The 25,412-nt window shown below is 38.8% G+C and overlaps 2 protein-coding genes across 2 annotated transcripts; one reads left to right on the top strand and one right to left on the bottom strand.

Moving 5' to 3' along the window:
- The first annotated feature begins 3,114 nt into the window (after window positions 1–3,114).
- Window positions 3,115–6,598, top strand: LOC116256026 (receptor-like protein kinase HSL1). Its single transcript, XM_031632156.2, has 2 exons — window positions 3,115–5,733; window positions 5,834–6,598. The coding sequence occupies exons 1-2, from the start codon at window positions 3,156–3,158 to the stop codon at window positions 6,268–6,270; spliced, it is 3,015 nt and encodes a 1,004-aa protein (XP_031488016.1). The 5' UTR covers window positions 3,115–3,155; the 3' UTR covers window positions 6,271–6,598.
- A 1,377-nt stretch (window positions 6,599–7,975) lies between these two features.
- LOC116256027 (hexokinase-1-like) lies at window positions 7,976–20,125 on the bottom strand. The gene is made up of 9 exons (XM_031632157.2): window positions 19,335–20,125; window positions 18,136–18,286; window positions 17,857–18,039; window positions 14,774–14,848; window positions 14,542–14,697; window positions 14,205–14,303; window positions 13,993–14,123; window positions 9,030–9,111; window positions 7,976–8,676 (listed from the first exon to the last, which is right to left on the bottom strand). The coding sequence occupies exons 1-9, from the start codon at window positions 19,604–19,606 to the stop codon at window positions 8,329–8,331; spliced, it is 1,497 nt and encodes a 498-aa protein (XP_031488017.1). The 5' UTR covers window positions 19,607–20,125; the 3' UTR covers window positions 7,976–8,328.
- Window positions 20,126–25,412: the final 5,287 nt, after the last annotated feature.

Genomic DNA, 25,412 nt, shown 5'->3' with positions numbered 1-25,412 from the left:
GTCCAACTCAATTTCATCATCAAAAAATACAAAAATAAAATTTTCAAGATCCAGTTAAAAAGTAAGAGATTTCAACGAGATTCCATACATCTTACTTTCCACACGCATCAATCAATCCAAAGTAATGGATAGATGGGGGCTCCGTGGGGGCACATGCCCCGTCAAGTTCATTTTACAGAATCTTAAATTAATGATTGAATGTAGATATCTCTGATTTAGCCATATATAGGCATGCCAATATATCCGATTTGAATCAAATATCTGACCAAGCTGATCAAAAACATAGGATGTGAAAAAAGATAAATATTCGATTAAGAAATCAGATCGGATTTGGATTTAATAAATGGCTTTCAATTGAATTTGGATATACATAACTATTTGATAGAATTTAGTTACGGATTTGGATTGGATTCATTTTTAGATAAATATCAGATATTTAACGCTATTGCATTTTGAAAATTGGCAAAATCTGTTTCAAAATTCAAATTTGGATTTGGATATAAATATAAAAATCAGAATCGAATTGGAAAATCAGATTTCAGGTTCATATTCAGATTTGGATATTATTTTTTATTGAAATTCGAATCTGAATATGTGAATATTTAAAAAAACAGATATGATTAAAGGTATATTTGGTCTGAATCCAATCCGTTAACATTCCTAATTATATAAGAGAGCCTCACAAGACTTAGGTCATTAGCTCATAATCAATTAAAAAAATTAATAACTATATGCTTTGTACCTGTTCAAAACTTTCCGACCGCACCAATCTAATATAATATAATATGTATATCTCCCTCTCTCTTGAGAGTCAAAGAGTCAAACAATAGGTCCCACCTTGCATCAAACACACGTCTCCTTCCAACTCTTCGTTGGTATTCGGTAATTGATGGAATGTGGATCGGATTCCGACCGGCACTCGTGAACTTTGACTCGTATGCTTTTGACGATTCCAAACCCATTAATGAGCAGCTTCCCGTCGATCGCTGCCCCACCACTCCAGCTTCCTTCAAACTTATCCTCATATCATATGAACCTAACAATTGATTGGACGTTCGTGGCTAAGTTATAGTCATGCTAATTGACTACATCAGTCTATTAAATTTATATTATTATATATATATATATATATATGAATGTCCTTTAAATTTTAAAATTTATATTTAAAGTGTCCTCTAGCTCTACCATTATGTGATGCTCACTAAAACATTTTACTGTGCCGCCCAGAATAGTAAACGGTAAAAAGGGTAAAGCTGAGTCAACGTGAGCCCCACGCTACTGAGAGTGGGTTGATCGATAGACCGTATCCTATCGTTCCTAACCCTTGGACATAAAGTAAGGTGGCCCCGAACGCAAGCTAATGCGTATCTTGGTAAATAGTAACAATAGTAATAGCAAATTAAACACGATATGTTAAAAAAATATTGAGCACTATTAATGCGTAAAGTATATGGTTCGAAATTTTTATTCTTACGGAAATGAATCATGGAATGCGTTTGCGTGCCGTCAAGGCAATTTGATGAAAGCAAGCTGTCATTGGTCGGAGAAGTTATTAGGATGGCAGGATAGCGCTTTCCAATGCTTAAAAGTTCAATTTACGTTATTTTTGCCATTTGATTTATTATTAGGCCATGCATCTTTTAAAAAGATGAAACGAATGAAAAGATTCTGAGATCTTAAAGGTGGGCGTCTGTCACACGAGGCAAGAGAAATGGACTTCTTGCTATAATTTGTAAGGAGACATAAGATGTTCAATTTTTGTCGATGTTCAATTTTTTCCAATCAAAGAAGATGACAAACTATGCCGTCTATATTTCCACACTTCCATCTCTTCTACATGATAGTCACACAAATAATGTTTTGAAGTTTTAAATGACGAAGTTTTTATCATGTATGATACTGCGAGCTTTTAGAAAACGAAAAAAAATATAACAAATTTTAAAAATTAAAAATAAACGAAAAAAAAAAAGTGAAACACTAATAACACAAACATGAAAAAATAAGTAAATGTACAACAAATAAAAATAGAGAATAAAAAAACTGTTTGACATTAAAAAAAAACTCATTTAAAACACGTTAAGAACACATTTTATTTATGTTTAACGTTTTTTCAAAGAACGTGATTTTTTTAAGTTTTAATCCGTGACTATGACTCTACTTCATATTTATCACCGACAAAGTGGTGTCCAAATATTAAAGCTAAATAAAAAATATTCGTCGGAATTTAAAAGTGTGATGATTCAAAAGATAAAATAAAAGGAGGTACAATGAGAGCTCTCCCCAGTTTTAAAAATCCGGACGTTTTTTTTAATATTTATTTACATTCGAATAGTAAAAGTAAAAGTAGGCGCCATTTGGAGAATAGATAGTTTAATAATATCGCGTGTGAACGCGTGGACTGGACTTCCGGGTCCTCCACCCTCCATTTAGTCAGTCAACGGAAGAGGCGTGATCATGTCATGCTCACGTTAAGGTGTGATCTCATTCTTTATCAGATTACAGTTCTGCCCCTACATGTTCTTTTAAATTATCAAACCAGATTTAAGCGCACCACAGACCCATATCCATATTTATTATCCATAGCACGAGGTCTTCCTAACTGTCGTTCGGATCGGTTCATACTGAAACGTGGATCCGGTGAACCTAAGCATGTCTCTCTATCTATCTGAATCGAGAGAGATTAGAGGAGTCCAAGCAAGATCCATTTGGGTTGGTTGGTTGGATCTTGGACCACCCGATCTGGTTTTGAAATGGATCTACTAGAAGGAGGCATTTTTGGAAATGCAAATTCCAGCTACACGAGGTTTGGCACTTTGACCACCGGTAGACGTCCTGTCAATATCCTTTCTGCGACACTGATATTCTCCCCCACGTTTTTCGACTAAATCACCAAAAGGGTATCTCCATCTCTTACCCAAACCGAGGCTGCTCTTTCGGGTCCAGTTAGCTCCAAAGCAGATTCATTCGTAGACTTCCAAAGAGCCAACCCGTGAATCGGGTCGGGTAACAGCAACCTGCTGAACCCGGACCTGAGCTAGAGAGTTCCAACGTAGTAATTATCTGGGTTCCCAGGACCATTTCTCCATCGAAAAGGCCTTTTAATACTCCTCCTCCTGCGAAGCTGCAGCCTCGTCGGCCTCCAACTCCGTCCACCCATGGCGAGAACAGAACTCATCACTACTACCACACTCCTCTTCCTCATTCTCCCCTTCTTCGCCGCCGCCGACGACGACGTCCAGACGCTTCTAAGCATCAAGCAAGGGTTTAACAACCCTCCATCTCTCCTCTCCTGGAACACATCCAACGGCCCCCACTGCAACTGGACGGGCGTCGCGTGCGCCCCCGCAACCGGCGCCGTCACTGCTCTCCAACTCACGAGCCAGGAACTCCATGGTGAGCTCCCCGATACCATCTGCGACCTTGCCAACCTCACCGTTCTTGACCTCACCAACAACTACATCTCCGGCGGCTTCCCCTCCGTCCTTTACCGTTGCAACCAGCTCCGGCACCTCAACCTATCGCAGAACCTCCTCGTTGGAGCGATTCCCGATGACATCGCCCGGCTCACCGCACTTCGCGAGCTCAATCTCTCCGGGAACAACTTCACCGGCGACATCCCACGAGGAATCGGCCGCCTCGCCTCGCTCGAGGTGCTCAACCTCCAGAACAACCTCCTCAACGGGTCGGTGCCGCCGGAGATTGGCGACCTCCAGAACTTGGCCGTCCTCATCCTAGCGTTCAACCCCTTCTCGCCGGCGGAGATCCGGCCCGAAATCGGACGGTTGAAGAGGCTGAGCTACCTGTATCTGCGATACATGAACCTGATTGGACCCATTCCCGAGTCATTTGACACCCTGACTGTGCTGGAGAGGCTGGACGTGTGCCAAAACCAGCTGACCGGCTCCATTCCGGCGGGGATCCTCAGGCTGCCCAATCTGAAAATCCTCTATCTCTATCAGAACAAACTTACGGGGGAGATACCCCGACAGATACTGTCCACCCGTTTGGAGGAGATAGACCTGAGCCAAAATCTGCTGACCGGGACTCTGCCGCCGCAAGTAGCTAGTCTCGAGAATTTGACAGTTCTCTACCTCGAAGAGAATGGTCTATCCGGTGAGCTCCCGCCCGAGATGGGTCAAATGAAAAGGCTGGTCGATTTGAAGCTCTTCACCAACAGGTTTAACGGCAGCCTCCCTCAGGATCTCGGCCGTTACTCTAATCTCCGTTACTTCGAGGTTTCGATGAATGAATTCTCGGGCGAGTTGCCGAAAACCCTCTGCTTCGGCGGACAGCTCCAGCTCATAAGCGCCTACACGAACAACTTCTCCGGAAATTTTCCAGAGGAAATGGGCAGATGCTCGACCCTGCAGCATGTGTTGGCGTACAATAACAGATTTTCAGGAGAGATTCCGGCGGACTTGTTGTCCTTAAGGAATCTGCAGACGTTGATGCTTGGACACAATTCATTTTCCGGCAAGTTACCAAGCATCTTGTCACCGTACCTCTCCAGGTTCGAGATACAGAATAACAATTTGTCCGGCGAGTTTCCGTCTAACTTCTCGGCCACAATGAATTTGCAAGTACTGGTGGCGAGCTGGAATAGCTTCTCAGGAGAAATCCCTACCAGAGTCACCGAATTCCAGAACCTGACGGATTTGCTTCTAGATCACAACAGATTCTCTGGCCCGATACCGTTGAATATCGGCTCATTGCGGCATTTATCCAACCTCGACCTCAGCACAAACCAGCTAACTGGAGACATTCCCACGTCATTCACCCAACTGCCCTCCCTCAATAGCCTCGACCTCTCGGATAACCATCTCTCCGGCGCGATACCACCGGATCTGGGCAATCTGAAACTTTCGAAGCTCAATCTTTCCAACAATGATCTAACCGGCAAGGTTCCAGGCGCCCTCGATGGTCCGGCGTTTGAACGTAGCTTTCTTGATAACCCCGGTCTCTGTGCATCCGACCCTTCTCTAATCCAAACTCTCCGATCGTGCTCTCCTCCTGGAGACAAAACACAGACAATTCCGCCAGCTGTGCTCATCGCTATCCTGGTTGTCGTCGGGATTCTCACCCTCTTATCCATCGGCTTCGCAGCGGCGCTCCTTCGCGCTTATATCCTTCAAAGACGTGACTTCGGCGACTACGCATCGTGGAAGCTTACCTCTTTCCAAAAGCTCAGCTTCACAGAGGAGGACATCCGGCGGGGACTAACGGTGAACCACCTGATCGGCCAAGGCGGCACCGGAAAGGTGTACCGGGTGCCCATGGGTGACAGTGCTGTCGCCGTCAAGCGGATATGGAACGGACAGAAGGTCGGGCGGAAGAACGAGCGCCTCTTTGAGGCAGAGGTTGACATCCTCGGTCGCATCCGCCACAGCAATGTGGTGAAGCTTCTCTGCAGCATCTCCGGGGATGATTCGCGCCTCCTTGTCTACGAGTTCATGGGGAACGGGAGTCTGCATAGGTGGCTCCACAGTTCTGACTCGATTCTTGACTGGCCTAGTCGCTACAGAGTCGCGGTTGGCTCCGCTCAGGGGCTCCACTACATGCACCATGACTGCTCGCCGCCGGTGATTCACAGGGATGTGAAGAGCAGCAACATACTCCTGGACGAGGAGTTAAAGCCCAAGATCGCAGATTTCGGGTTGGCTCGCCTCATAGGCCGATCTGGTGAACCAGAAACCGTCTCAGTAGTCGCCGGTTCGCTTGGTTACATGGCTCCAGGTGAGCCCGGGATCCTTTTCTTTCGCACCTTCATATTCATACTCAAACATGCAATTTCCATTTTTCACTCACTCTGTTCGACAACTGTTATGTGTTTCAGAATGCGCATACACCATGAAAGTGAATGAGAAGAGCGACGTATATAGCTTTGGGGTGGTCCTCCTAGAGCTTGCCACAGGAAGAGAAGCTCACAATGGTGGGGGAGAAATGAATCTCGTGGACTGGGCATGGCAACATTTCCAGGCGGAGAAGCCACTGGCAGAAGCCATGGACCAGCGTATCTACGATCCCTTCGTCTCCGAGCAAATGTTTGCCGTCTTTAAACTGGGACTTCTGTGCACAAGCAAACTTTCTGCAGACCGGCCTCCCATGAATGAGGTTGTTGATATTTTGCTCCGCCATGAACTGCATCCTGATCATGCAAAATCAGTCGATGGAGAGAAGCCGCTTAGCAGCCGAGATGTTTCGCCTCTGCTGTGCCACAAGTCTCTCCGGTCCCAGTGGGGAAGCAAGGTTGTTGATGACAGTTTTGTGTGATGCTAAGGGCGTGGTCTCTATAGCCGGCTAAGCTGCCTGGATACCCTGCTTTTTCATAGGCAATGTGTGCTTACACAACTCTTGAGAAAGCAGCGCGGCTTGTTTGCCTGCAACCGAGCCTAAAATGACAACACCAGAAACACCAGTGGCCAAGTTGGAGTGCAGAGGAATTGAAGCGTCCGGACCAAAAGGTTCCAGCGCCGGAATTGTGACCATGACTCGCAAAGCCACTTGCTTGTCATCATCAGAGAGGTAGGACAGCAAACTGAGGGTGGACAATGAAAAACACCTACTGTATAAAAATAATGGCAAATTATGATCTTTTCCATGGCTGGGCGAGTTTGTGCGTTTTCTATCCACCACCCAACACGAAAAGATAAGTTCCTTTCGTTAGTACTCAACGTGTAGGTCAGCGTCCAACTGAGCAGAATATCTCCACCTTTACATTTGGGTCGATCTCCATTCAAAAATATTGCTTCTGCAATTCAATTCACGTCATGACCAAGCGTGAATTCTCTCTCTCGAATCTGTGAACATTGAGAAAGGTGTATAGTATGACCGTAATATAGAACTTCTCTCCCTCTCTCATCTCTCTATATTCAGTTGTCGATCCCTGTGCTTTTTTTTATTATGCCACCATTAGGTGCCACCACAACACAACGCCAGGAGAGAACTGGTACCGCAAGATGAGGGGAGAGCAAAGAGATACGAACTACACTTCAGTTTTGTTTTCGAAGATTTGGTTTCTACCACACGTGACAAGTTCCCTTGTCAACGATGATTTTTGCAAGGTGGAAAATGAATAACAAGGCTCGTGGAAGCCACGGTCCTTCTAGCTTCCGAGCTAGAGCCCAATTTCTTCCACCAGGATCTGTTTATGGCCGGTCGCTGTCGCTTTGGCCGTAAACCTTGACTTTTAACGACAGTTGTACTGGGTAAGTGTCCCCTCATCTTTAACAGCTTGCGACTTTTCAAGTTGCCGAAGAAGACTTTCAGGTCCCCCAGTGGGTTGGTGACGACCCTTTGGAGCCTTTTAATCACCAGTGTAGACAATTTGCTCAAGTGGGCCAAGCGGGTGGCCGCCATGAGTTGGAAGCGTTGGTTTGGATGCCTTTAACAAGTGCACCTAGAAACAACTACATTTTATCGCAAAAAAGACAATGATACTGATTAGGTGCAACGTTATCAAGTAGAGGGACGAAGTTGAGGACGTGTTTTCGTCTCATAAATATCCACGCAGGAACGTCTATATTTCAGGGAGATCTTTTGCAAGACAAATTAGTCATTTGCATATGGAGGCATGAAAAAGTTGACACTCGTTCAGTTAGCTCTAGAAAACAGCACTGACTAAAACAGATCCAATAGGCTCCCGTAGGTAAAACATTAGAGAAGCTGTCTTTTATGTACTCACCGGTCAGAAAATCAAAATTCTCAACAGGAGACAAATACGCCGACTCCAATCCTCATAGGACCAGAAAGAGGATGAAGATGCGGAAACAGTGCATACTCCTGCACAATAAGCTCTCAATGCCCGACTCTCATAGGAACTAAACGAGACATAGAAATCACCATTTGTAAAGCTGGATCTGTAAAGCATGCAATCAGCCATCAGAAACAAAACTCACAATGAAGCAACAATTTTTACCGTGTCTGTGCTCGTGTGCACGTATCTGTGGTTGTAAGTAATCCCACGTTGTGGAGGTAGTTTCCAGGATGATACAGCTACAGCTTTTTATTCGTCGGATACATCCCAAGAAAGTATAGGAGATGTGCTTAATAAAGATGAAACATAACTCAGCAGGAAGAAAGAAAAAATAATGGCAGGCCTTAATGGGAGACGACATATTTCCGGTCCTGCAAACTATACAATGGTGAATAAATTAGGAGAAGACCCCACGAAACAACCTGCTACTTAATAATTGTATGGGAAATGAAAAGCAATACTGGAGACCTGTAATGCCAAGAAGGCTCCTTAACTAAGATATTTCTACTTCCTACGTTATTGAAATTGTAGGCCGTGGCTACAACCCTGTGTCGAGCCAAAGAGAGAGATGCTTCTCAGGATTCTTCAAGCTCAAGATACTGCGAATGTGATGCGGCAAGAAGTGCAGCTCCAACACCAGAGCCATCACTGGTGTGTTCCACGGATACCATCTTAGAGCACTCATCACCCAGTAGCTCAGAGAGGGCTCTCTCAAGACACCTTCTGAAATAGGTATAATGTTCATATAGCCCACCATCCATTGCCACCACTGTCTTCTGTTTCTCGCCAGCTCCAACCACGTCTTTTCCTAGTTTCTTCAATATGCCCACTATCCCAGCAGCAGACAATCGGGCACCTCGAGCAGCAACAATGCCACAAAGTTCAACGATTACTTTACGTGTTCTGAGGGAAGTACTCGATATCTGCATAAGCAGGAAAAAAAAAAAGGAAAAGGTCATCTGGCCATTATTAATTTTAATGGAAAACTAGGCAATGTTGGACCCTTATTTCATGAGTTATCCACTTGGGAATGCATGAACACCTATCTGTCCATGTGCTTAAAGGGCTACAGAACTTATCATCAGATGGGCTCTTGACCACAAGATACAGGATGCATTTTGGGAAGCATTTGTTGTGGCATTCGTCAAATCAATTCGAAAATTTTAATCTTTAACTTGTACAAATATAACATCAAAATTTGGTCAAATATCAATCTTTTACCACCTGAAAAGCATAGGTTTATTAAGTAGTCTTGCCAAGAGAAGAATAATCATACCCCCAGGACATCCCTTAGTTTATTTCCAACAACTCTGAGATCAGGAGAGGTATCATGATGCATTGCAGACATGTCGGGAGTCCTGCATAAATGAAAATAAAATATATACTTTACAATATCATATTCATACAACTGCACATGTGAAGCATGAAATGCAATTGCACTGTCGCAACATACAGCAGAAGAATAATCAGCAGTCATCATTTCTCAATCAACTACAGAACATAAGCCAATACTTTTAGATGACCTGTTCCAGAGAGTGAGGAAGTTATTCACACACACACACACAGACACACAGAAATCCTCTGTAACACATGAAGCATAAGAAGAAGATAAAGGGCTGCTGCTCCATGAACTTACATAATGGTAAAACCCAGTGTTCGAAAATCTTTTGGCAGAGGAGATGAATGTCGTATTTTCTAAGAGGAAGCACCGGAGACGAAATGCTGCTAGACGGACCACTGGACAAAGCCCTTTTCCAGCTTTAGCTCATTTTAGCTCATTGTTGTACCAGTCTTGTTCTTGCTCTCATTCCTTTAAAATTCATATCAAGAATCACCCATCTTAGACTAGCCTTTGAAACATTTTGCACATGGAATAATAGGAACTTTAATTTTGGTATGTGAGCTTCATGTTGTTTTGTGCATTTTATTCTATTTGTTCTCGTTTGAACTAGTTACCGGTGTAACATACCTGTGTCATACCGTATTGAACAATATGGTACTATATGGGCCTGTTCGCCTGCGGCTAACAGGGGAAATTAACTCATGCACTTGGCTCCAGCGAAAAGCCCAGCCTTCACCATAATCTCCAGTATTTCCTTCATGATTAGGGTTACTCCCTTAAGATCTTATATATGCTGTTTCAAGTATCTTGGGGTGGGTTATTTAACCTACTACCCACCCGATCCATCTATCCTAACAAAACAGACTCCACACAGGCCCAGCCGACCAGACCCAGTTACTCGCTACTAGACCAGACTCAAATCCACAGGGTCCAATACCTAACAAGACCATATGGCAGGACACAACCTGGCAAAAGTCGAAGAAGACCTGAGGCCTGAAGTTCGGCATTTTCAGTTTAAAATACCCTTCACCCCTGAGGCGTGCAATTTTAAGAGTCATGGAAGGTAGCATTTGCCACTTTGATGAGGAAAACTTTGAAGTGAAAGATTCATGGGAGTAATTATTCTCACTCTGGAGAATTGCTATTCATTTGAAGTCTACGAGGTATTTTTCAACATTAAAGACATATAATATTGTTTCTCTATTGAAGGTTTGTAGTATATTGAAGAGAAATTACTTCCAATGACCCCACGTGGCAATAGTGCAAAAATGTTGAATATGACAATTGGTTGAGAATCACTAGCAGATGTAGTTTTTCATGAAATACTAATTACCACAAAAATTACCTCTGCCAGAGGCTATAAGATTCCAGTGCCAAAAAATGATTAAGAATTTGAAAGGAAAAAAGATACGGAAGTGGCATAAATGAGGCATAGTGAGCCCTGAAAGAATTGACGATAATGAGGATTATATTTTTCCACTTCTGAATTATATTACAGGATCAAAAGTGGCTAGTTGTAAGGCAGAAGGGAAAATTTGACAGAGATTGCAGGTATCTCTAGTAGAAAAATAAGGGAAGTCAATAAAAGATTATTGGCATAACACCCAACAGCATGCCTGGTCCTTTTGTAACTATTAGGAATTGTATTCACCTCTAATACTAAAATTGGTATGACTCGAATATTTGATAGATCATGCAAATAATGCGGTTGAGAAATTGTTTTAACCATGACAATTCCTTTTAATGTGGCAAATTCAGTTCATTTCAAGATACAGTGGATGCAATCACTTCTGTAGGCCTTGAATATGAAATGCTCTCTTCTAATCAATTAAGGGCTAAATTCTTTCTCAAAGTGTGAAAGAAGTGAGGTCATACTGTGATGAATTAAGAATAACTGAATAAGTTGGAAAAAGACAGGGTACACTATTACGCAGATCAATGGATAGACACAATAACAAGGACATTGTAAACGTTCTTGTATACCATACTAACGATATTATATATTTAAAATATATTCATTGCCAAATACTCCAACTAATGAGACATCACATTGTGTTAGAGGTAGGGCCTAACAGTACCGTGTAGTTCATCACAGAAACTGAATCTAATTATAGAGCTGTAATGATAATGTTGGGATCAATACATAGGACATTTATCTAGACCGCATGTGATACTTATTGAATTAATCTAATGCCTGAAGAATTTAATGATATAAATGAAATGAAAGAAACTGCTCAAAAATGTTAAAAAATCACCAGGGTACATTTATAATCAAGAATATGTTTTGAGTTTGAGGAAATATAAAGACATTAAGGTGAGTTAAGTTGCCTTGGACAACCTAGATTTGATACAAATATTTTGATAGTGCAAAGAATAACGAAGCAAAGACATGCACTTAAGAGAATCTATACTCGTTCTTCTGAAAGGGGTCTGTAGTCTGAGGTGATGAATGGGTCAAAAGAAGTTGTGATCATAATCAATGGTTAGTTTTGAGAATCATGAATGAAATTATTGAAATCATTGTAACAAATTTCATTTTTGGGTATAAAGCCATCAGGTTTTTCTCGGATATACTACAACAAAGTTGAAAATCTAAAGAAAAACTCGGCAAGTTTTAAAAAAGTAAAATAAAATGTGAAAGACGAGAAAATAAAAATTTGGCAATTAAAAATGAAAAAAATGTGAAAAATAGTGAAAAAAAACGAAAAAAATAAAAATAAAAAACGTGAATAAAACGGGAAAAAAACACAAATAATATGTGTTTCATGTTTCTTTCATTTTGGCACTTTTTAAAAAAAATGCATCATTCTCCCAATTTTTCGGCTGACTTGTTTTTAATGTTTTTTTAATAAAACATGTTTTTTGTGACAACTGACAATGATTGAAATTCAGGTGATGAGCAGGAAATAGTATCCAAGGGACCAACACACATGTAAGAGAAAGTAAAAAGAACTTGTCGATGCCATATTCATTAATAGGTTTTGAGAATCATGGGTGAAGTAATTGAAGATCACTAGATCAGCATTACCTTAGTGAAAATTCTAAAACTTGATAACATTGAGTGAGACCTGCTATAAGGTACCTCCACAAAGCCATGGACAAGCAAAAGAAGAAAATGGAGAACACCTCAAGGGAAATATCATATTGTCTTTGCTTTCTTTTTTAATTATATCCATAACTTTTCTGCTTTCCGTACTTTTTAAAATTAAAAAAATATTTATGAATTTTTTATCTTACATTGATCCAAACGATACATGTGTACTATGCAGTTTACAACATTGGTGAAACCACTATCATAAATGTTGTCTTTTTTGAAAAACACCGATATTTACGACAAAAACGATTAGAACGAATAAACCTTTTTTGTAAAAAAATGCCAAAACGAATTTAACACATGTTTTTTGCATTTTGATTGCATTATTTTTAGGTTATTTTTGCCTTAAACACGATATTTTAGAAAATATCATGATATTAACGAGAAAAATGAGAAAAGCGAGAAAAACCCAAAAAAATGTGTTTTTTGAAAAAGACATGAGAAATATATTTATCGCATTGTTTTCCATCTTTTTCCCACATTTTCGTTTTTCTCCTTTTTAAGGTTAGTGACATGATGGATTCACCTTAAACTTAAATAAAATTATTAATTGTCATTGTTATCATCATTAAAACATTATTTTTATCATTTTATCTAGTTTTTTCAATTTCTTATTAGGTCTCATTTACTTCATTTTACTTAATTTTTGAAATTTTTTATTTCAAAAATTTGCCAAGATTTTTCCAAAATTTTTTCGAGAAAAGTAACTTTGCCAAAAAACAGGCGAGAGAAACCTCGCATTAAGAACAAGAGTGATGTTCACGTTATGCCTTAAAGTTTATCTATCATTACTAAAACGTCATTTTTAACTTTTTAGCTAGTTATTTTTGTGTTTTTATTAGATTCTTATTTAATTTATTTTTACCTAATTTTTAAGTTTTTTCTTTTTTAACAAAAATGCCGAGATTTTCCAAAGACTTTCCCAAGAAAAACAACTTTTTCAAAAAAAAAAAAAAAGTACGAGGAAAGCCTTGCCATTGAAAACCCAAGAACAGTGTTTGTGACAATGGTGAAACCCTAATTAAAGAGGGTATTACCACAATCATAGGAAGCCTTCTAACAGATGAAGCATAAAAAGGATAACAAAAGTTTATGAACCCCAGAGGTCCAATCCCCGAAAAGGGGTTTCTGCTACATTAACTAGTATTTATATGGTAAACACTTGTCAGTTAGAGAATCATACCATTCTCTCATCATGATATTCACAACTTGATGTGGCGATCACCAGTTGGCCCTGCAAATTTAGTTTTACCAGGCTGGGTTGCCTAGGCATCTAAGGGAAAAAAAATGTTCTTTTAAATTTTTTATTTGTTCATATTTTGTTCTTCTAGTTTTATGTTTTCCTTTTTCTTTTCATGTTTTTTCTGTTTTGTTCTCCTTCTTATTCCTCCTGTTTTTCCTACCTGATTGCACCTAGCCGGGAACCTAGGCATGCCTTTGACTACTAAGCTTATACTTTAGTTCTACTCACCATTTTTCATTGGGCCTATATCTGTAGTGCTTATCTAATTTTTTTATCAAAAATCCTGAACCTTTCAGACAACCAATTCATTATAACAGAAAAATTGAGAAAAAAAAAACCCATTAACGAATATGATATCCTGCCTCATTGAAATGGACATTTTCTTGCAGAAGTGAAGTCAGTAAAAGTCACTGCAATTGAAACATATATTCCAACACACAAACTAAGCTACAACCCAAACTATTGGGAAGCTTAAAAACCACAGCAGAACTTTAACATCATGGCGATGGTTCAAAATGCAAAAGCAGCATATCAAAGCTGCATGAAATGGAATACCATACCGTAGTGTAAATGGGACTTTAAGTTTGTCTGGAACAATTTCACCAAATAAAGCAGCCTCTTCAGCCATTTTCAACAACACTCTACGAACAATCTCGCCCAAATACATTCCAGAGATCATCTTCTCAAATATCTTCAGAAGAAAAACACAAATACTTATTAAGAGCATATCAGATATTTTCAAGTATCACAACAACAGCATTTTGAAACTGACCTGCTCATTAGGGTTGAGACTCTCAGCATCAAGGGCCAGGTCATATTCAGTGTATGGAAGATGAGCACACCGAAAATTTCCCCACTCCATGTTGATGGCCTGCAATGTGGCAAATGCTCATATCAGACTAAGTTCTCATTTCTTCTCCCTTTTCTGGTTTTCTATTTAGAAACCTAAAATCAAGAAATGCAACTTTTTTCAAAGAATCTGCAGATGTTGTATGAGTATAAAAAAAAAAATCTGAAAATGATGTAAACCAAAATGAATATCAATTCTGGCAGATTACGTGGTCTGAGATGGAAAAAAGATATGCAATGAATATCAAAGTACTTCTAACCATTTTTCCTGATTTAGGTAAAAGGCCATGCCATTTAGGAATTGATTGTGCATGCTCCACATATGCAGCATTTGTCCCAGTTCCCAAGATAACAGCAGCAACAACATCGTTATTATCATATCTACCCCCAGCCAATGTTCCAATTGTGTCATTGACCTGAATCAGGAATGAGTAAGTGTCCATCAACTTTGAAATAAAAAAAAAATAACTACAAAAGTGAAAATATTTGTACCAGGGCAGCCACACGCATATCAAGACCATGTTTTTCAAGTGCTGCAGTCAGTTCAGCAACTATATCTTTGTCAGCCTAACTTCAGGAAAAACAGAAAATCATACTCAGAGAAAGAGAACAGTCAGAAACATATTTCAGGGAAATTAGTCCCATGAATCATCATGGCAAGTACAGAAGTTGAAACATTTGGCTGTATAATCTCTAGAATTTCTCAAGTGGCCAAACATATTATTAGGAAATAGACATTACAAGTACAATTAACCATCTGTAGCTATCAATTATGCCTGAGGTACTCATCTATGCTACAAAGCAATTAAACTAAATTACTAGAGTTTACACTTCCACAATGACATGCATGTGGAAGATTAAGCTCATGCCTCAAAGTATTCCAGTCATAATGCACACAACAATACTGTTGCTTATCCTAGTAATGGCGATTAGTCAAAGGACTCAAAACCATACATCGGTCACAAGTTAGCAAGACCCTCAGTGGGCTAGTAGTCTCCAGAAAGAAATTCAATAAAAGAACATGAAGGCACAACCATTAAACTTTTCAAAGCAATAAGACATATAATATAACTATCAGTCAAGTAAAATGAATAATTCACCAACTGCACACAACATCACATTATAATAAAATAAACTAAATTATAACGTCCATTGCCACTTAAGAGTCTAATACAATGTCAGTAGTCTAACAAAAAAGAGGAACCATGAAAGTTTCAAAATATCCTTGGGTGGAAAGAAAAAGTGCTGACAACATAAAGAAGGGTAGGCAGTATTGCAGTCACTCAGTGAAAAAGAAGGTCGGGGGAGGGGGGGAAGGAACAAGGAAAAATATGAAAAAATGAGAAGGGAAAAGTGGAAAAACAAAAAAAAGAGAAAAAAGGAAAAAGGCAGCAGAGGCATGAAGGAAAAAAGAAGACAAAGGAAAATAAGCACAATCCATGATGCAGCATATCAGCAGTACAAGAAAGAAAAAGAGGAAAAAGAAAAAGAACAAACGAGAAATGTAACTGTCAGCTGAGCTGCTGAGAGAAAGAGAGAGCCTCACTGTTAGGATTTTCATTTTTCTGTTTTTTGGAATGCCAACTGTTCAGTCAAAGGGCTGAACATCAACCAGCACAGCTAGTTGGTGAATAATTGCCAACCTTAGGATAAGGCTGATTTTGACCCAAGACCAATACCAACCATCACATATCATACAATAAATTAGGAAAAGTGAGATTTAAGAAAGCCCGGACATAACTACATTGTATTGAGAGTAAATCAATATCACAAATATCTTTTCGGATTTTACAGGCAAAATTTTTCTCTGGTATTAATTCGAAAATTTGTTTTTTCTCGAGAAAATCCCAAGAATTCAAACGATTAAAGTAGAAAAGTAATATAAGAATTATGGCAATTTGAGTTTTCTACTAATTTTCTTACAAAACATTGATAAAGAATCAAAATAATTGTTAAAACTTTAAAAATTAAAAGAGACCTTGAAAAATCTAAAAATATATGAAAAAACATTTTTTCTAGAAAATCAAGATGCATTCATTTTGGCTCTTTTTTTCCAGAATGTCGTGATGTTTTCGTGTTCATTCTTTTTTTTTTTTTTTTTTGCATTTGTAACATGATATGTTGAAAAAAAAAAGGGCAATATTTGTACAGCAGCTGTAGGCCTTTAAGGCTCTAACCGACATGCTCCTGTCTACGGTGAATTTCCATTTGAACCTCAACTTACATAAATTCCTTAAGGCTGAAGAAGGCATTCTTACACATTTAAAGTACAAAAAGTCAAAAAAATAAAGACTACTTTCATGCAACAAAATCAGGGATTTCATAGTTGATCATATAAAAATTATTCTGTCCTCCACATGATAATTTTCAAGTTTTTTTTACTAGTGTCTATTAAGTGGTTTCAAGGCTCTAAGAAGTAGGTCATCCATAATAATACTTATTTGATACCCATTCGAGTATTATAGTAACTTAACTAGTTAAACTGAATGGTAATTATTTCTCACAAAAACATGCATGTTATAAGTAGCACATACCTGTTATCTTCCTATGTTTATGTAAATATGTTTTACATAAAGAGCATTTTCCCCATTTTCCTTGATTTTTTCTCTTTTGCATTTTTCCTGACTTCTAATTCTTTTGTCATTTCAAATATTAAAAAATTAAATTTGTAATATTTATGTTAAATATCTATTGCGCTGAGAAATAGGCGTCACTTCATGCATTTTATAATATTGCTAAAAGACTAGTCACTTGACAGCTGACTAGACCGACTCATCAACTGACTAATTGGAGGGAATATTTACTAGCAAGAATGATATTGCCCTACCTAGGAACGCTCAAATATCTTCCCTAGCATAAGGATCTCACGTGTAATTGGACAGTTCATTTGTTCAATGAAAACAGTTAAGTTTTATTTATTACTAGTAATATTGCCCTGCTGGGCTCAGCTACATTAGGGAGTTCAAAACTGTCAACAAGCTTGCAATTCTTTCTTTTTTAGTGTTTATTCAGAATATACCGACAACTTAAACATTCACAGATCTGTTTGTTTCATGCCCTAAAATTAGTTCACTATTTAAGTAGCAGAACATACTATATAAAAAAGGTATCCAGCCTCTATTGATATGCAGTGAACGAAAGCATTGTTTTCACATCAGCTGTGAAAATACTGTAATATATAAAGCTTTGGAAAATATAATATATCAAAATTCAGGCATACACATTTTATTGGTTCATGAATGTTGCCTTGCATATTTAAGTCCAAGGGTTCTATCTGCAGAGATGGACTAAAACTTATATTACCAATATGACCCCTCACACTTTTACTTAAAAAACTTCTGCTGGAATTACATTTTGGTTAAGGTGGCTTTGATGAAGTGACTTTTTCCGTTCATGCAAGCCACAAGTTGTTGCTCCTAGAGCATCAAATTACTAGCTGCTGAAAACAACCATTATATATGAATAAGAAAATTTTGAACACAATGTAGGGATAGGTTTAATCTCTGCAAATAACTGAATGAAAACAAATAAATCAAACAGCAGAAGAAATCGCAATAGAATCAATGAGCACTAACCGTGTCAGTAATTGAGAAACCCTTCGTCCACTTCATAAGTGTTCCAGATGCAATTGACGTTTGTTTGACAGGAAAGGAGAATGTAAAGCCAAGTTCTCTCTGTCTTCCAGCAGGAAGGTGAAAATCGCCACCTTCTGTTGCAACAAACTTTGCAAGAGCTGCTGCTATGTAGTTAAATAGTTCCTGTATAATATTTCATTTTGGTCTCATACATGCCCTTTGAATGTACGAATGTGGAAATATGTCCAAGCATGTACAAGATTAATTTATTTTACCCACCTCAGTGGTTCCAACCATATATTCAGCAGGAATAGACACTTCTTCAAACTCCTGTTTGACCACACGTGATTCCTTTCCGCCCAGCTGTACACGTAGAACCCGAAAATTTGTTCCACCAAGGTCTAAAGCATAGTATAGCCCCTTCTCGTCACTGAAAGCAGTATAAAAAGAAATCATGCTCTCTCTCTCTCTCTCTCTCTCTCTCTCTCTCTCTCTCTCTCTCTCTCTCTCAAACTGAATTTCTTCATGTTTGTACACAACGTCCGTGGTGGAAGTGAAATGCCTATATGACATAGCTTTAGACTGTTAATTATTTGGAAAAAAAATGCTTTTTGTTCTGAAAAAGGAATTGTAATGAGTATTCCTCCAAACAAAGGTAGCGAGTCTAAAGAAAGAAAAGCTGAGAAAAATGAAAAAGAGGAACACCAATTAATTATTTAATCTGCTACCAAACATTCCAGAAAAAAAAAATCAAAACTGCAGTCAAACAAAAAATGATAAAAGAAGAGAAAGAATTGAGATGCTTGGGCCGGAAAGAGAAAGACTTGAAAGGAATAAATATATTATTAAATACGATACAGCAAAAATGAGGAATGGGCAAAAATCGTATCAAGAAAAAGAAAATTAGTTCCTCTTGATGCGTATAATCCTTTGACCTGCATAATATATTAAAAACTAAGGATAAGTAATGGAATGCATATTCCGAGACGGAACACATATACACCTCCAGAAGGAATAGTACTTAGATTTGGCCCATTTGGGACTAACCGAACTTGCAGATGCATAAATTTTCGGTAGTCAATTTGCAGTTTAACCTTTCAAAATGAAAACCATCTTTTCCGTTAAACTGACTCAACTCAAACCATGGTTTTGAAGACGAAGCAATAGTTAGGACATCTAGAGAGTTTTGATTAAGCAAAAACATACGGAAAACACACACAGAGAGAGGGGGTGAAAGAAAGAAGTTATATCTCAAGGAGAAAATCTGGCGATTATGCAGGAGACAGCAGTTCCAATTTTGTCCAAAACGAAGCAAATTCTTTTGGCAGCGCTAAAGAAAAGAAAATCCATAACGGTTATGACAGAATGTATGAAAATTCAATTTTTATCACCATCGCATCAATTTAAACAAAAAACGAGCAAGATAAAGATCGAGATAAAATCCGAGAATCGTGGAGATACTGGAGACGAAGGCTCACCCAGTTGGCAGATTGTCCACGTAACTGATGATCATCTTGAGCTTGCTCCCTCCCTCCGATGCAAGCCCGGCGTGCATCTCCACCGTCATCGCATCAGCCACCTGCCGAAGTCGCTGGATCGGCGTCGCGCACCGCTCCTCGAACTCGCGGAGGATAGCTTTAGCGCGGCTCCACCGGCCGGAGTTCCTCATACGGTGACGCACTATCAAGGCCGCCACCGCGCATGCCGTCGCGGCGCAGACGACAGCTGCTCCGGCCACCACCTTGCCCATCCCCTTTCCACACTCTACCGCCACTCACAATGAAACCCTGAGCAAAAAAGGAAGATAAAAGCTACAAAATCCGAAGCTAACCGCCACCTGTTCACCGGAACGATCCCAACAATCTCCGAACCAAGCGAACGTCACCACCAGCTCATACCTCACCTCGCCCTTCCGCCGGCAGAAACCCCGAAACGAAAACAGACAAGTCACGATCCAGGAGTACGAAGAATCTAGAAGTGACGATCTCGGCGGAGGTCGGAGGAGATTCCACTAACCGCGGGCTCTCTCAGCAAAGGACCGATCTTTCCTCCCCGCTCCTGGGATCGACCGGGAAACAAATTCCACAGGGGAAACCTCCGGCGAGAACAGGCGAGATCTCGGCAAGAGATCCCGCTTGCACCTTCCGGGAACTCGGAATATCCCAGGCCGCGACTTTCGGGAGCGGCCGAGTCCTCGAGTATCTCGAAGTATGGAAGAAGACGACGCGCCAAGGGAGGGAAAGTTTCAGGGCCTTTTCAGAGGGGAAGGCTGATGATGGCAATGGAGACCCGATAAATTGGCCTCACACATTACACAATTTACCAAAAAGCGCTCCGTCCGGGTCTTGGGTTTTGCTCCACAAATCTCGGAGGGAAGGCAGGTCATCTTTAGACTCGAGAAGCCGCTAACAAACTATCTCGAAAACTTCGGATCGTCGATAAAGATCCGAAACCGAAACCATTCACGAGAAAGTCATGGACCATGGTTACGGACTTATCGTCCCTTTTAATATAAAAATTTTTACAAAACGTGCTCAATTTTCCCTGATATAACAAAACCTGGTCTTAATTTGGGCCTCTTTCTTTTAACTGCTTCCTTTTACACATAATTGAGCTGTTTTAAAAGAAAACCTAACTTCGAACACTTTCATTGTTGCCATGTCTCTCCTTTATTTTTGTTATCTTGTGAACCAGGGCCAAATAAAACGCAACTGGAGTTAGAAACGGGTTGGGTCCAGAACCAGTTAAAAGATCCAGATTCGACCCGTATGCGAGTCTAAAAAGCAGCTCATAAATGGCAACAAGTTGAATAAATGCAATAGAACGAAGGTTGAATATAAGGTGAAGTATAGTTTGTTGACAGGTAGCACGCCTCGCCTCATGAACTTGACCAACCAAACCCCTGCCAACGCACTGTGTGTGATTGGGACCCTAGTCCCAATTCACCTAAACAAATGTTTTGTATAACTAATGAAGTTTGTTTGAATCTTTCTACTCAAAATTAACTAGCCTTTTCATTAATATCTACTTAAAAAATTAAGATTGCATTTCACCACTTATATATATATATATATATATATATCATCCAATAATATAAGGGTAGTTTAGTAATAAGAATAATATGTCAGTATTTACGAGAGAAATCCATGAAAGGGAACATTATTTTTATATGTCATATGAATGACACTAGAAGATTGGATAGATTTATTATAAATAGTATAATGTTCAAATTAACTATATACATTAATTTTGGAGATAGATTTATGGGACACACAGAAACTATTCCAACTACCAAACAAACAATTTATCAAAAGTGCTAAGGAGAGGCACATGGGCATTGGGCCAAGTCGGCCCGATTGGAAGTCAGGTCCGAGCTGGCCTGTGCCCCATTTTGGCAACCCAGGCTTAGGCCTGATCAACATGGATTGGGTCAGGCCTGGCCCTAGATGCTTCGGCCCAAGCTTGACTCGACTCAAAATGCTTCAGCTCAAGTTCGGCTCGACAAAAGCTCATTTTTATTGTCTTGGGCCTGGATCAGTACCCCAATTTTATAAGACTAAAAAATAATTTGTGTCACATTTATCCAGGTGTCTTGGGACCATTTTCCTCCTCCAAAACACTCTTTTCTTGAACAGGGTTTTCACTTATTATCAAGCAATATTTTATTCTACCTGCCATAGTTAGAACTTAGAAGGGAATAATCAACAGTTTTGCTTTTAGAAGCCATGACTCACAATAATTCTTACCTTTCTCAATGCAAGTACGTTAGTGTCAGGATCTCATTAGGTGTCAAATTTTAATAACACTACGACTCACAATTATTATTAGTGGATTATTCATTCAACTTATATATTCCAAAAAGTATGTTTCTTACTCACTCAACTCACATTATTCACTCATGGTTGGATCTGATTTTATTGGTGTATATATGTTCAACACAAATTATGTTGATTTGGGCGCAAGCATTTTTAAACCTTTTGCTTCAAAAAAAGAAAAAGGGCTTTTTGAACCACATAAAAATTCAAAAACCGATCTATCCTAAACTAATATTATATATTTCACACCCGTATGGTTTAGACTTAAAATATATCAAAAAAAGAAAAAAAAAATACACGTGATGCTATGTCTAAAAGCAAATTACATCCAACTAGTTTAATATTTCCACTTTAAAATTAGTGAATTAATATCTAAAAATAGAGAAAAACATTTAAAATCTCAGTTTCCAATCAATTTTAGCGGGGCGATGTGACGTATACCAATATTCCATATGTGACCGATAACGCCTTGTGGATGTTTGACGACAGTGGGATTCGACATGATCGGACGTAAAAACGGCATCGCATAAGCGAGAAGAGGTTGGTCAGGACGCCTGTCCGAATAAAATATTGATAGTAATATGCGTGTGGACGGTGAGGAGATTGCTTGGGCTACGCACCAGGCAAGCGAGGGTGATGCACTAAAAGAATCCAAGTATTTTAAAAGACTCTGGTAGTCTCTTGTCATTCCTTTTGTCCGAACCGATAGGCAGATCCTTCTGCCTTCCTAGATTCCACTTTAATATCTCTTTAACGATCTTGGCATGACTCACGAGATATAGCCGATAAATGGGAATACTTATTTATTTGCTGATAGCGATAGGGATGTCGTGGATTTTATTTGGATTGGATATTGAAGCAAATTGGAAAAAAAAAAAGTTAATATTTAGTTAAGAAATTGGATCAGATTCATATTTAAGATATGACATCTCTTACATGGTTGATCGGTTTTAAATCCAATTTAGTTTTAAATAAATATTTTATATCCAATACCTATGCATTTTGAGTTTTGGGTTCTGATTTGGTTTTTTATTTAAAAGTAAGATTTGGATTTAGATATGAATTTGAAAATTTGGTTCGAGTAGAGGTTTTCCTTCATTGGTATTTGAATATACATGAACATATAAACATCGGATAAATCAGATGTGAGATAAAGGATACATCTGATTCCAGGGCTGACGAAATATTGTATTCTTTTATGAGTACACGTTTAGTTAAGCATGAATGAAAGCGCAAAATCAAGAAGAAATTGATGAGTGTAAGCCTTTTATTGGGAAATGGGATCGGACATTGTTCTCTGAATCTCTAATGGTTGGGGCTTCGCTCTTTCTTTCTCGTTTTCTTACCATCTTTTGTTTTAAACAGATTAGCCATAGATAAATGATTGTTTTCGTGAAATCAACTAAATATATGAAAATGTTTTACAAGAACTCGAAAATAAACTATGATTAATTGTTTAGTCTCAAAAAATATGTATAGTTTGTTCCATCCATCCGTAGGTACGTTTATTCATTCCATAACAATGTTCCATGTTAATATTGGACCAAGGCACGTTCAAGTTTGAGTTAACCACCAAAAGACCTATTTATCCCTGGTTGGTCCTGTTGTTTGTGTGGGACCCTATGTTCCATTGTTGAACAATGTTTTGATACCTTTATAACAATCCGACCAATTGGTCTTGAACCCTTAGTCTAACGGATCCAAACCGCCTCCTAGCAGTTTCGGCTTCAACCTTCAAAAGACTAGAAACCAGAACGACCATTTATTTAATAACATTTTTTATAAGTCTTTGAAGATTCTTCACCATTTTCCATACGGAACTAAATTTAAATTTTTAGGGGTGTTACACTCGATTAGGGAGTTAAGTTTTTAAGGTAAACTTTTTAACTCCAACACTAAACTTTATGCTTTTGTTAAAGCGATTAGAAAGTCTTGGAGAAACCCATTTCTTGTCAGCAAGATGCTTTCATTCTGTGCAACAAGAAATTCCCATTGCACTTTCCAATCGATCATTCTCACTACTCGATAAAATTATTTGTCACTAGCTCGTGTTTGATTCTCGTTCGGCAACTTGTCCCTTCAGTACTTTGTTATTCTTTTACCAACTCGTCGTTGGCTTTAACAAGTGTTTATCCTGATTCCTCGTTGATATCATGCTTTTAGTACCCGTCATCTGCTTGTCATGTCTTCTTTGATTTATGTCTTGCTTTCTTGCTGTTGAATTTCAACTATTTTATGACATGTTTGATTGCCCAAAAAATGTTTTAAGTTCATATAAACAAAACGCATAAGTTCTGTATTTTCAGTCACAAACCAACCAAAATTCATAAAAGATGGCATATGCATGTCAAAACCAGGCCTGAGAGAAGAGCGATGCCTCACAACATGTGTCTGAACTAAAAAGTAAGATAAAAAAAAAACTTAATATCATGTTAAAGAATCGATCAGATTTAGATTTAAGAAATGACACGTGATTGAATTAGTATTTAAACAATTGTATAATGCGATGTGGATTCAAACTTAGATGAGACTTATATCATTTGTCAGCAAGCTTGAGTTTGACTCGACTACACAAAATGGAGCTCGAACCCAACTCGTTTAACTCATTTAACTCGTTTAACCATTAACTCGTGTAAGTGTTAACTCATATAAGCATTAACAAACTCGTGTAACTTGTGAAAATTTATTTTTACCCTAAAAATTAAAACTAGTGCTTCAGTGAACTGGTTTTGGCAATATTATATAGAGTACTAGTTTGCGAGTCCAGTCGAGTGTAAACAAGTCGAGTTCCCAAAACTCGATCTCGATTCATTTATCAGTTCAAGTATCTTTCTAAGCTTGAACTTGGCTAGTTTATAAACAAGTTGAGCACAAACCAAATTTTTTTGATCAAGTTTGGCTTTAGCTGGTTGGTGCATCCTACCCATCTACACCAACAGTGAGTTTTTAAAAGATCTATGCACCCAAATACAAAAAAGTTCCCAATTCATTTCATTTATATTTAAGTAAATATTAAATAAAACAGATTATATCATTCTGGCAACAGAACATGCCCTTAACAATCTATCAATTTGTGCTTTTCATGATACGGCTTCTCCTCTATGACAGTAACCATGACACCAAACTCTGCACAGATATGGCTTCTCCTCTATGACAGTAACCATGACACCAAACTCTGCGCAGGCTTACTTCCAAAGGGCAGGTGCAGATTCTTTTGTTATTGCAAGCTACAAAGAAGGTGATGAAAAAGAGGAAAAAATGTGGCCCATGTTTGGCTCATAAACCAAGGAGGCTCTATCAGACAAAGATGATGATCTCCCAGTCTGTTTGTGGCAGTTGTCGTTTTACATGGATGGTGCACGCAGGTTCCCAAAGTCCAAGATGCATGTGCAACTGCATTTATGGCCAAAACTGCACCGATGAATAATGATATAAAGAACAAATGTCCTAATTAAATAAAATTATCTTCTTTTTGTTGTTTTTTTTGGAAATCTATAACAGGACAATTAATCGTAGCAGGAATTAAAGAAAACAAATTGCTCTGCGGATGATCGGATGATCAGCATTTTAATTTTTTAATGTTTATTTAGGAAAAATCATTTTTGGTGAAAAACTCATAGATTTATACATTTAAAATTCTGGTTTGTTTTGGGGTTTAGGTCGACCTATGACACATTTTTTGATCGGCATATCGTGTTTGTTACTATTTGCAGCTCAGAAGAATAAAACACGAAACATGAA

Source organism: Nymphaea colorata, chromosome 6, assembly GCF_008831285.2.
Source record: "Nymphaea colorata isolate Beijing-Zhang1983 chromosome 6, ASM883128v2, whole genome shotgun sequence".
In the NCBI taxonomy this organism is placed as follows: Eukaryota; Viridiplantae; Streptophyta; class Magnoliopsida; order Nymphaeales; family Nymphaeaceae; genus Nymphaea; species Nymphaea colorata.
Note: the sequence above shows the minus strand (reverse complement) of the source record. Positions and strands in the feature narration are given on the sequence as shown.

Excerpts from the sequence above, each read along its gene's own strand:
- LOC116256027 (XM_031632157.2), bottom strand. The coding sequence starts at position 19,606 with ATGGGCAAGGTGGTGGCCGGAGCAGCTGTCGTCTGCGCCGCGACGGCA. Across the intron at positions 18,287-19,334 it reads GTGGACAATCTGCCAACTGG|TGACGAGAAGGGGCTATACT; the intron begins GTGAGCCTTCGT and ends TACTGCTTTCAG. Across the intron at positions 14,849-17,856 it reads GTTTCTCAATTACTGACACG|GCTGACAAAGATATAGTTGC; the intron begins GTTAGTGCTCAT and ends TCCTGAAGTTAG.
- LOC116256026 (XM_031632156.2), top strand. The coding sequence starts at position 3,156 with ATGGCGAGAACAGAACTCATCACTACTACCACACTCCTCTTCCTCATT. Across the intron at positions 5,734-5,833 it reads GCTTGGTTACATGGCTCCAG|AATGCGCATACACCATGAAA; the intron begins GTGAGCCCGGGA and ends TATGTGTTTCAG.